Source organism: Toxorhynchites rutilus, chromosome 2 (assembly GCF_029784135.1).
Source record: "Toxorhynchites rutilus septentrionalis strain SRP chromosome 2, ASM2978413v1, whole genome shotgun sequence".
Taxonomy (NCBI): domain Eukaryota; kingdom Metazoa; phylum Arthropoda; class Insecta; order Diptera; family Culicidae; genus Toxorhynchites; species Toxorhynchites rutilus.
Genome location: NC_073745.1, coordinates 24,113,976 through 24,127,141, shown reverse-complemented (window position 1 = coordinate 24,127,141; position 13,166 = coordinate 24,113,976). Strand labels below are relative to the sequence as shown.

Here is a 13,166-nt window from a genome sequence, read left to right as displayed (position 1 = left end):
AATGTTTAACTGTACACACCAAAGAAAAACATGAAGCATAGTGTACACAAAATGAGATTGAATCGAGGATTCAAGTTTTACCAAGACGATGACCCTAAGCACATGTCACATATAGTTCGCACATGGTTACATTATAATTGCTCAAAAGTTATTGATACTTGTTCCCAATCTCCCAGCACCAATCCCAGTTAAAAAATATGAAAGTCATCTGTGTAGGAAATTTAGAAATCATCAAATTTCTAAAAATAACGATTTTTAAAACCACTCGATCAAAAAATGGATGAATATTCCTTCCGAATGCACCAAAAAACTCGTAGATAACGACAAAAGACAGCTAAAGATAGTTGCAATGAACAAGGGATACCATACTAATGATGGAATCCTGAAATTGATTAACGCTTTATGAATCGAGTTGAAATTTCAACCAGAGTACGATTATGAGTTTGAGTCAATTTTCATACATTCGCACATACTTCTCGATTCTTACAGAAATAAAAACTATTATTCTGAAAACAGATAGCAAACCTTTTAACTATCATATGGCACTATGACTTCATCTAAATAGAATGTTCTGTATAAGAAAAAGTATAAGAAAAAAACACAGCGAAATTAGTTTTCGGTCCCAGCAGTAAAGTGCCGTCTCATCTGGAAGTGCTTAAATTCACAATCGGAAATCTCAAACTAACAGCAGCGGACATTCATTCAATTTATAAAGAAGAAAATGGCGGACAGTTTTATGTCAAGCTCGCCAACGAACCGATATTCTCCACATTCATCGCGGACTCTGAAGAACTGTACACGTTTAATTACGAGGATGGATCACAAACCAACGTGCAAGTTGATCAAGCTTGTCGCATTTTCCGATACATCCGTATCTTCAACTTACCGCCGGAAATAGAAGGCCGTGAAACTCAATACGTTCTTGGACAATGCGGAACCATACGTCAGCATGTTAGGGAACGTTTTCCAAACAAGCTCAATGTGAATATATTCACTGGTGTACGTGGAGTACAAATGGAGATAACGAAAGAGATACCAGCACATTTGTACATCGGACACTTTAGAGCGCGCATCTTTTACGAAGGATTGAAGAACAAATGCTTCTACTGCAAGAACGAGGGTCATGAAAAATCAAATTGCCCGAAACTTGCTGCTGCCACGTCAGGAACTGCAAGCAAAACCGATAAGCCTTTGAACCTTACCGGTACGATTCCGTTAGGAAGACCGGGAAAACCGGTAATCGATATAACAGGACCTTCCACGTCGACTATGACAATTCTGACATCGAAATACCGTAATACAAAAGTGGCTACTGTGTTGGATACGACATAACTACTGTATGTCACCCTGTATTATAAAGGGTGTGTCTCATCAAATTGCATCACGGAAAAAACGCTGTAGAAATTCGCCCAGTAGACCGATCCTTTTGAAAATTTTAAACAGTAAAATAAAAACTATTAAACTACTTTTGGCATTTTCTTTTTATTCATACTTCGAGCCCAAGCCCGTATGCTCGCACTTTCCTCTTTACCCAGTCCATAAGGTTCTGTACAACGTCAAGTTGTAGTTTTTTTTGAACAGAAATCCATTTTCTCTTGAAGTCCGCCTCCGATTTGACAGCTTTTGGGTTCTTCCGGGGGGCCTGCTTCATAATCGCCCAATATTTCTCTATTGGGCGAAGCTCCTGCGCGTTGGGCGGGTTCATTTCCTTTGGCACGAAGGTGACCCCGTTGGCTTCGTACCACTCCAACACGTCCTTTGAATAGTGGCACGAAGCGAGATCCGGCCAGAAGATGGTCGGACCTTCGTGCTGCTTCAATAGTGGTAGTAAGCGCTTCTGTAGGCACTCCTTAAGGTAAACCTGCCCGTTTACCGTGCCGGTCATCACGAAGGGGGCGCTCCGCTTTCCGCAAGAGCAGATCGCTTGCCACACCATGTACTTTTTGGCAAACTTGGATAGTTTCTGCTTGCGAATCTCCTCCGGAACGCTGAATTTGTCCTCTGCGGAGAAGAACAACAGGCCCGGTAGCTGACGAAAGTCCGCTTTGACGTAGGTTTCGTCATCCATTACCAGGCAATGCGGCTTCGTCAGCATTTCGGTGTACAGCTTCCGGGCTCGCGTCTTCCCCACCATGTTTTGCCTTTCGTCGCGGTTAGGAGCCTTCTGAACCTTGTATGTACGCAGGCCCTCCCGCTGCTTGGTCCGCTCGACGAATGAACTCGACAAATTCAGCTTATTGGCGACATCCCGGACCGAACTTCTCGGATCACGTCTAAACTGCTTAACTACGCGCTTGTGATCTTTTTCACTGACGGAGCATCCACGTCTTGAGAATGCAAACCAATCTGCGACAAAATCCGAGAAACTTTTGGAAATTCGTCAACAGTAAGAGGAAAAACTCAACTCTCCCAAGCAACGTGCTCTATAACGACGTCGAAGCGAATACTCATACTGAATGCTGTGAGCTTTTCGCCAAGTTCTTTACATCCGTGTTTGACCATATACCAGCCAGTGAAGCTCAAGTTAAGTTTGCCTCCATAGGTGTTCCTTCGGACGTCATAAGTTTGACGACGTTCGTGGTCACTCCTACCATGGTGATCTCCACTGCAAATTGAAAAGTTCGCTTTCGCCGGGTCCTGACGGCATACCATCGGTATTGTTCTGCCGCTGCGCTGCTGATCTAGCCGAGCCACTTTCTGTCATCTTTACCCGATCACTCAATTATGGAGTATTTCCTGAAATTTGGAAGGAGTCTTTCATGTTTCCTGTCTTCAAAAACGGTGATAAACGAAACGTCAGGAACTATCGTGGAATAACAAGTTTGTCGGCTGCGTCCAAGCTATTTGAGATCATCGTCAGTGAAGTTATTCTTACTCAATCCAAGCGTTACATCTCTACCGATCAGCACGGCTTCATGCCCGGCAGGTCGGTCACCACGAATCTGTTGAACTTCACCAACACCTGCATTACTGCTATGGAGGGCAAGGCTCAAGTCGATGTCATCTATACCGATCTGAAGGCGGCTTTCGATAGGATCGACCACAACATACTATTGGCTAAACTATCACGTCTCGGATCATCTGCAAAACTCGTGTCGTGGATGAGATCATACCTGACGGAAAGAAAACTGCGCGTTAAAATTCATGGCTGCGTTTCCTCGTGCTTCTGCAATTCTTCTGGAGTCCCTCAAGGAAGCAACTTAGGCCCTTTGTTGTTCATATTATTTTTTAATGACATTGCTGCGAAATTAGGGTTGAACTGCAAATTAATTCATGCTGATGATTTGAAAATATTCTGCATGATCCGTTCAGCTGAAGACTGCCAACGCTTGCAACATTTGCTGAATGTGTTTGTTGACTGGTGCCATCTAAACAAACTGATTATCAGCATACCGAAGTGCTCCGTCATGACGTTCCATCGTTCCAAAAGTCCGTTACAGTTTGATTACTGCATCGACGGTGCTTTGCTTGAAAGAGTTGAAAAAGTTACTGACCTCGGAGTAGTGCTGGATCAGAAATTGAACTTCAACGCTCATTACACCTCAATCATTGCTAAGGCAAACCGACAGCTCGGATTTATTTCGAAGATTGCGAAGGATTTCACTGACCCATACTGCTTGAAGTCCTTATATTGCGCTTAGCCGTTGTTTGGACTCCAAATGTGATTTTCTGGAATTTGAGGATTGAGCGTGTACAGCGAAGATTCATCCGGTTGGCCTTGCGTCATCTACCTTGGCGCGATCCATTGAATCTTCCTGCTTACCCGGATCGATGCAGACTTTTAAGCCTGGACACTCTTGAGAGAAGACGCAGAATACAACAGGCAATTTTCGTATCAAAGCTGTTCAATGGGGAAGTTGATTCTCCTCGGCTACTTTCATTACTGGACCTTCGTGCTGCTCAACGACCTCTCCGACAGCGATCCATGCTACAGAACAGATTTCATCGTACTTTATTCGGATACAACGAACCGTTGTCGTCGATGATTCGAACTTTCACATTGGTGGAGGATCTATTTGATTTCGGCGAGACATCCAGCCGCTTTAAAAACAGATTAACTAGTTCGTCGATTGTATAAATAATTGTACTATATTATTATATATTTATTCATTAAGACCACAGATGTCAGATGAATCAGATTTAAATAAATAAATAAATAAATAAATAAATAAATAAATCCATTTTTGCCGTTCTTCACCTTCCGGTCGATGGTTAGGTTCTCGAAGTATCGTTTTAGTACTCTGCTGACCGTGGATTGGACGATTCCCAGCATCTTACCGATGTCCCGATGTGACAACTCCGGATTCTCGAAATGAGTGCACAGGATTAATTCACGACGCTCTTTTTCGTTCGACGACATTTTTCCAAATTTACGAAAAATTGACAGTGAAGCATGGTTAACGTGATCTATACACTCTTATCTGATTATAAGCGAAAGCTGAACATATAATTCCTAAAAATTAAATTTCTACAGCGTTTTTTCCGTGACGCAATTTGATGTGACACACCCTTTAGTAGCTATATGGATATCGTGGTCGTGTGAAAGAGCTTTGCATTCTAGCCGGCCTTGGTTCGATCCCCATTGACATCGTATTGAATTTTTTGGTACAATCCCAAACGGAAATAAAAAAAGAAAAAAGAAAGAGATGTCTGCTCCCATACATACATACAAACCTTTGTTAAGCTAATAAAACAGCTCATTATTTGTGCATTTGACCGAAATTGCATCATTTCTGCCAAAGATGTAATGTTTTCAGCCAACGCTAGTTTGGGTGTAGTTTCGAGAAAAACGCGTTCGATGTTTTGAATCGAGGACGTCCTAGACTAATATCGCGTAACTAGAATGGCTATAACTCGGTAAAAATTAACAATTTCGAATAATCCTTACAAAGGCCATATGAAGAAAAAATCGTTTGCTTTTTTTATTTCTGGACTAGAATATCTCCTTAAATGAAGAAAATCGAAATGGGGAAATTTACAGGCTTCCTGGTACTAAATAAACTTTCATTGATCGCTCTAATCACGTACTCATAGTCGATTTGGCTATATTAAAAAAAATGCCATGCCAACCTTAGGTTTACGCCTTCTGTGTGCAAAATTTTCAAGTGAGTTCCGAAGACCGAACGTCAAAATCAAAACGTAGGAACCATTTTACACGCATACACATACATATTGAGTAGTGTTTATGTTTCACAAATGCACAATTAAAGAAAATACGTCAAATTTAAGTTGATGGTTAGAACCTTTTATTAGATCGTTAGATTATTATATGTTATATGTATTATGTTATATGTATTATATGTTATATGTTTTTTATAAATTCTGCCTGTGTATTTTTTGGATCAAGATTTTATTTTTATTTCATCTTAGATCGGATTAAGATCGTTGGTCATAATTTTTTTGCTTGTATAATTTTCCACTGCTTTTCCATTTCTAGTTTTCTTCACGACAAAATAGGTCACTCTATTTATCGGTACCATAACCAAAACGATCAAATCATAATCTACAAGGTGACTATAGCCAGCTGCCACTTTTTATGGACTCGAGCATTCCATTAAATCTTGTATTTCATCGTCAATGAAAGTCGTTGCCGGGCAAGCGGATACCTCAGTGCAATAACGATTATACCTTTCGGTGTACGGGCGTTTGTTCGCATGATTGTACACATTAGCTGCCAGTTGGCTACCCCACCGGGTGCTGTTGATCCTTGACACTAGCGCACTCAGATGATAACAAATCTTCGCATCTTCTCCGAGCCAGTCAGCCGAGCGGAAATGTGGCGCAAGTGTGTCGTGAAGTGGTCATACATTTACCTCCCCCCATCACCAGACAAGTTTTCCTTCCGCCAGAACGCCACCGGATGCTGCGCTGAGACATAAATATGTGGGATTGTGTGAGGGTGTGTGCACCAGAGTGCCTTTGAAGATGCTGCCATTGTTTTTTTTATATACACCCCCTCGCACACACATCCGGCCCGGTACCTTCTGTAGACTTTAATTAATTTAGTTTAGAATTTCCGCATGAATCCTGTCGCTGAACTCTCAGCTAAGTTACCACAGGTTGTGGAACCGATGCTAAGGCGATACTGTATTTAATACTGTTCCCACTTTTGAATCACCCACCGTTTGTTTGTGTTGAACAAACATATCGAAGCAAAAATTCTAAGGCTCTGAGGAGTTCCGCTGTGGAACCTCTGGAAAATTCATGGGAATGGGTATCATTAGGACGATTTATAGTCTGCAGCAGTATTGGAATGGAAGAATATCTCTCATGTATGAACAGAAGCTGCTTTATTGGAGGGAACGAAATCCGCTTTCACAAATAGACATATGTCACAGTGCGTACCGAGAATATGGGGGTTTGATCCTGAGCTGCTGTGAGCATTGAGTCGACGAGAAGACGAGGTTAAAGATTCCGAGAGAATTTGTCATAATTAAAGCGCTTGCTCATTTGGCGGGAAACAACATGCTGTGATAATAAGATACGTATGTAACGGATTTGTGTAAACCTATGTTTATTTGTCCTTCTGACTCCTGGCAAGAGGGCGCAAAATATAATTGGTAAATGCTATTGGCAACTAACCCAGCACACTTGACTGGGAGGATACTTGCACTGAGTGATTGCCATTAAAAATGCTATCAACAATAAATAAACAATGGTAAAATATGCAACCAGGTAATGGTAATCAAGCGTGAAAAGCGAATATTTCATGATATCTTTGTCAACTATCCTAATCCTGATTTTGGAAATCTATACATTTATCGGAAGATATTGCTTATACAGGTTTTTTGTTTGAACCACCAAATCCACACCAACGATTAGAAAATCTCCGTTTCCCGTTTCCGTTTGATGTTAGCACCGGACATTAGCAGATTTGCTTGTTTCTCCAGCAGCTCTCGCTGCTGCGAAGGAATCCATCGATTGGTTTTTACCACCGGAAGCCCAACCTGGTTGGGATTACCGGTGATCGAAGAATCGCACGAATTGATGCTGGCGCAATCGATACTGCTGCTGTTGCTGGTGACCGAAAGCTGAGGCTCCCGTTGGATTGCCGACTGCAGCAGATCCGGATTGCGCAGGTTTCTTGGCCGCATGAGAGGAATCGTGGTTTCATTGTACACTTTTGGGGAGCCATTATCCCGGGGTGTGTCACCGCCTAATCCGGATGCGGCTGTTGTGGTTGTTGTAGTTGGGGATGGTAGTAATTGTTGCCCAGCACCACGATCATCAGTAGTATCGCTGGTGTTAGTAGGTTGGGTTGGTAATTATTTTGGGGGTAATTTTGAATTGTTTGCAACAGTAACCGGAAAAAGAGGAAGAGAAGAAGTTGAGAGAACTAAAATTAATACCAACAGAAAACGGATGCAAACGATGAAGAAGGGGCGATGAGAAGGGAGGGAATCTTTTTAAGAACTACATCTAATATTTGTGTTATAGAAATTCTATGCTAAGCTAGTGATGTGTGACTGTACATGAAGCTGGGAATGATTTGGTAATACTTACGTTTCTCCTATCTTTGCGTTGCTGGCGGAGGCAGAAGTTGCTTTTCCTGAAATTATACAAATAGAAACTCGTATCAACTAAGTACAGGGTAACTTCGATATAACGTACATTTTGCTTTCAAAATTGTACGTTGTATCGAAATGTACGTTATATCGAAGCATAATAAAGAACTCTGAAACGTAGCTTATATTACTTCATTGTGTTGCTGTTTGAGTAAGGTTGATGAATAAAATCAATAAGAAGACGAAGCCAACTTTTCTCATGATGTTTCCCTTTGTTCAGTTGATTGAAGTTTGATTCATTTAGAATCCGGAATCACAAAACAGTAGTATTTCGGGATTGATTAATGTTACAACACAAGCTTTAGTATCAAAATACAGATAATTTATTGTTCTTTCAGAAAAAAAAATTAAAAAAAAATTTTTTTTTGGACTTCGATCATGTGTACGTTATATCGAGTGACGTTATATCGAGGGTACGTTATAACGAGGGTACGTTATATCGAAGTTTACCTGTACGTTGTCGTAACTGAGTAACTGAGAGAACATGAAGAAAATAAAGCTGAAACCAAGTGGTGGGACAAATATTCAAAACAAGCACTTTCTCGTCGCGACGAACTTGAATTCTACTGCACTAACTGATTATTAGGATTTTAAAGCAACAATTCTCACTTATAACTTTATATAGGGTTTTGTTTCTTTGAAAATATTGTCATTTTGAGATGGCCTGGTGTCGAATTTCCCAGCCCTCAAGAAGTAAGAACAAAACGAGGACGACGTATTGTTGACGTAGAACTACGCTGTGGTTTAATTGAAGTCGCTTGCTTAGAACTGCGAATATTATTTAATAATCCAACGAAAATTTTGCAATAACCATTCTACCAGGTTGGTCGCCCTGAAATGTTTTTTTTATTGTAGAATCATTTGCTCGCAGAACAATACATGCTCGAGATGAACGCAGCTGTCATCCTTAGTGGAGAATGTTTTGCTACTGGCAAGCGAAGCTAAATTACATACAAAATTCCAGAACGACATTTACTTTCTTGGAGTCCGAATAAACAAAATAAACTTCATCTGTTAATCTCAACAACCTCGAAAAGAGTAGCACTGCTTCATTATGATCAAGATTAGCGCAAATGCAATCCAAGTTGAAAGCAGTTTTGTGACTGGCACGCGAGCTCAAATAAATTAATAACTTAATACAACTTATTGAACAACTTGGTATTCCCCAAATAATTTTTTGGTGCACTACCTTATCGCCTGCTTCACCATAGCGGCAGTTCAATGCATTGATGGGAGAAAACAAACAATGTTAATTGCTTGGACAAAGGCTGAATATTTGCCTCAGCAGAGATACATTACTAATACCCTAGTGTAAATATTTCCCTCCTGCTATCTTCCCTCCTTGTTTATATTCATCATTACGGCTGCATAACAACACCATAACAATACAACACCAAACAATCGTCAATCATAGCATAAAAATAAGACCATTATTGCATCGTTACATGGCCAATTCACGCGGGAGCAGATACAAATGGGGTTTTAGCGTAGCGAAGATGAACTATTTTTACGTACGAGTTATGAAGCACGTACGTACGCACACAAATATCCATATATCGATGGCTTGAAGCAACTAAATATACACATCCTTATCTCCGTTTTGCGCTCTTCTCAAAAGAAGCCCTTCCCATTAATATTGTCAGTCTAGATTAGCTTAGCTGTCATCCTTTGTCGAGAGAGTTTTCCTATCGTCATGCGAAACCATATCACTGACAAAATTCCAGAACAGTTATTTTTTTAGTGAGCTGACGATAGCCTAGCTTGATGACTCCCCACACAATTGTGTAGCTCAGAACCTTGATGCAATGGCGTCAGTTTTATGCAATGATTACAATGCCAGAGACATCAGCGAGTGAATAATTTGTTCGCGTCCACAGTTCAATCCGAAATGAAGACATGTGATGACGCAAAACAAGGAAGAACAAGCGATATTCATTGCTTTGAATACAAAACGATACTGAAAGTTTACCTTCCTTCTTTGCTTGAGACTTTAAACTTATTCAGTTCATTCGTCCCTAACCTTCAAAAAGGCCTCCTCCACCCCCATTGCCTTGAGAAAGACATTTGATCCCTCGCCGTCCAGCTCGCTCAGCAACGATGTTGTTCAGTCGATTTACTCACGAAGATTGAAAGTTTGCCTCAGCGAGATCCACTGTTTATACTCTAGGAAAATATTCCCCATCGTTCTTCTTGTTTTCCTTTGTTCACGGAGACTTTACATCTTACGATTTTCCCTTCGTTGCTCGTTGATAAGTTACTCGTTATTGACAGCTCTGTTCGGGAAAGCACACAAATGGACAGAACAAATGTATGAGGAAATGAGAATGCTTCCAATTTTCATCAATTTAAACCATATACAGATTATGGGATTGTAATGTATAGCATATTAAACAAATTATAGCAAAGGAAATTTCCGATTCGTTTGGTGTGTAAATCGTCAAAACCCGTTCACGGAAAAAATAGTAAACGTTAACTTTATTTCATGAAAACTTGACCTGTTTTCTGATTTGGCACCCTTAATGAAAGACGTAGTTATACGTCAAACAGAAGTTACCCCATTAATGGACGGTTTGTTGTCTACCCATCGTGAACTCAAACCAACGAACTTAAACCTTTATCAAGTATGCTATAAAGGTCCTCGCGTTAGTATTAGTAAATAGCGTGCAAAATAGCGCACCCGTACTACACGCTATTTTATACGTGTGAGTTATTTTCATGTACGACACAAATAAATCTAGCTCACCTGTAGCGTATGTCAAACCACGTTGAACTCAAACATCGATACATGCACGCGTACATGGGAGAGAGAAAGAGAGGAACGAATTCGTTTTGGGGGAAGTCACTTCAAAATGCAATGAGGGCAATTTGACTGCGAAGAACGAAATGATATAGTCGAGTCGGTAGAGGGAGATTGCGACTAAACGCCCGACTGACTGTTTAGTCGTTTTGGCGGAGAAACTGCGTGAAGAAGCCAAAAGTCATTACCAACTGACTACGGATGTAGTCAGTCAGATAGTCATAGTCAGTTGACTATGACTATACAGAGCCCTGGTCATGATAGCCGACGAATAGTCCAATAAATAAAATAAATAAAGGAATAGTTTCAGAAAAGAAAAACCATCATTGAGTGTCATGCATCTATGCGAAATCGAAGTCGAGTCGAATTTGTAAAAAGATGGAAAAATTTGCTTAATTTTTGATCTCTGATGAGAGGAAAATTCCGAATGAATGACAAATGTGCCGAACATACTTTTTTTCATCTAAACAACGAAATAAGAGACACTCGAGAGAATCTCGTCTCCTCACCTGTTGGCAAACTTATTTCTGGATCTATACGACCAAATCAACTGATTTTTTTTCTACATGTAAGATTGTTTGTTTTTATCGCGTAGCGGAACGATTTTTGGATACCTTTTATATTTTTAATTATCATGGTCAGTGACGATTTCTGGTGCAATATTCTGATCGCTGAATTAAACATTAAGTATGACGCAACGCAATGACATCCTCTTTTTCTTTAAATATATGTCGGAATCGTTTTACTACATATAGTGATGCCTTCGAATCCGGACGCTTTTTAATCCGGACACTTTATATTAAATTCAATATCATACCACAACCATAACGTACTGGCAGGTGCATCCATCCCTGTAAGTAGTTCTGTAGATCTCCAAGAAAATCTACGAAAATTCGTAAAAGGTTCTTCGCAATCTTAAATATGAAAACGGTAGGCAACTTTGCGGGGATTGTTCATCTCGGGCAACGAAGAGTATATACCAAATACAGGTCGGACTCGATTATCCGGAGTATTTATTTTTTTTGACGTAGGACTACGTCTTTCATTTCTTTTATTATTAACAGGTGGTTATCGAGTTAGCATTAACCGCTGGTGGGCTTCGAGTATTGAGGAAAATCTGGAAAAATCTAATCGTTGCTGAAAAATACTCTACCAGTTCCCCTGGGCATTGAAAAATACATTGATGCGAAAGAGTTTATTCTGATGTTTTCTATCCATATAACAATGCAACCAAATACATTTGGTTTTGTGGTTTTTCAATCAATCGCAATTAACAGGAAAGCTTCTGAAAATTATTCTTCCTTATAAGTAGAAAATTTTCGAATCCGATATTGTATGCGCGCGCAACGGAAAATGTTTCGCATCGTGAAAATTATATAATTTTCAATCGATTAATGCTCAGTTACCGAAAGTTTCAAACTCAGAGAGCTCATTCCCCTCTAGTTTGCCTTCCGAATTGCCATCGTAAACCACACCTTCTCTCGATTCAATCACGCACAAAAAGCATACTTAAGCGATATTCTGGTGGTGAAACGTATTCATTTTTCGTGAGGACATCGACAAGACAACATCGTGATTGAATGAGCTGGACGGCGAGGGATCGAGGGATTCATTACCTGGCCTGACCTGACCTGAAAGAGATGCAGTTTGTTTGGAACTGTTAGTGAGGGCAGAAAAGCCGATCCATCAGAAGGAGAAGAGAAGACGACCGAGAGAGTACCAGCATCGAAAATTCGTTCCGCTTGAGGTATCGAAGCAACTGCCACACACATACGAGCGTGCAACTCTTTACGTTCGCTGGTTATCGAGAAGAATCCGGAATGAAGTGATCGTTGCTGTAAAATAATCTGCCAGTCCCACTTGGACTTGAAAATTATATTCAAGTGAAAGAGTTTATTATAATGTTTTCTATCCATTTAATACTGCGACCAAATACAATTAATTGTGTGATTTTTCAATCAAGTGCAATCAACAGGTGGTTATCGAGTTACCATTAACCACTAGTGGATTTCGAGATGAATCGTGGAGAATCCGGAAAGATGTCGTTGCTGCAAAATAATCAGCCAGTTCCCCTTGGAATTGAAAATTACATGCAAGCGAACGAATTTATTTTAATGTTTTCTATACAGCAGTATTAGACCAAATACATTTAGTTCTGTGATTTTTCAATCAAGTGCAATTAGCAGGAAAGCTTCTGAAGATTATTCTACCCCATCAGTAGGACATTTTCGTATCCAATATTAGATGCATAAAACCTTGTACCTCCAACGTAACGCTTTCGTACGTTTTCGAAGTCCCCCAAATATTCATTTATTCATTCATTCAGAATGAATTCAGATTCAACTTCAAACAAATGATCACTAAATCAACGATAGTCCTACGTCCCCATTGCGGTTATACCATAGATATAACCCACTTCCTGTTTTTTCACTCCGGATAATCGAGTCATAAAAAAAAATCTCTCGGTAAACATAAGATAATTATGATTTGCACTTATTTATTAAACGGTTTTATTTAGGTGGACCCATTTGTATGCTTGTGACCTTGTAATTTTTATCTTTGTAACTTTATTTGTAGCGCTGTACCACATTATTAGAAATTTAACCCCCTTCCTGTTGACCGTTTGATCTGAAATTTGGAACACATCTTTATCTCTGGTGTCATTATAAAACTGCGTATTCCATGATCTTGAAAATCCAAGATGGCGGCCTCAAACCCTCAAAACCCCATCAATATGGGTATCGAATGAAAGGGCTTGACCCGTAGAACACAATTATTTATGGAAAATGTAAATCAAAGATGGT

The 13,166-nt window shown here is 40.0% G+C and overlaps 2 protein-coding genes across 4 annotated transcripts in view; one reads left to right on the top strand and one right to left on the bottom strand.

The window, feature by feature from the left end:
* LOC129764786 (uncharacterized) overlaps positions 1-13,166 on the top strand; it is a 1,146,248-nt gene that overhangs the window by 511,400 nt on the left and 621,682 nt on the right. The window lies entirely within an intron of this gene.
* Positions 1-13,166, bottom strand: part of LOC129764788 (fasciclin-3-like) — a 262,546-nt gene that overhangs the window by 15,301 nt on the left and 234,079 nt on the right. The window contains exons 8-9 of one of the 2 annotated variants that reach the window (XM_055764272.1): positions 7,504-7,549; positions 6,536-7,239 (exon numbers count right to left, since the gene is read on the bottom strand). In XM_055764272.1, coding sequence (XP_055620247.1) covers positions 6,819-7,239; positions 7,504-7,549 — 467 coding nt within the window. In that variant the 3' untranslated portion in view covers positions 6,536-6,818. Of the gene's footprint in view, positions 1-6,535; positions 7,240-7,503; positions 7,550-13,166 lie in introns of those variants that run through there. The other variant, XM_055764271.1, reaches the window with a different exon arrangement.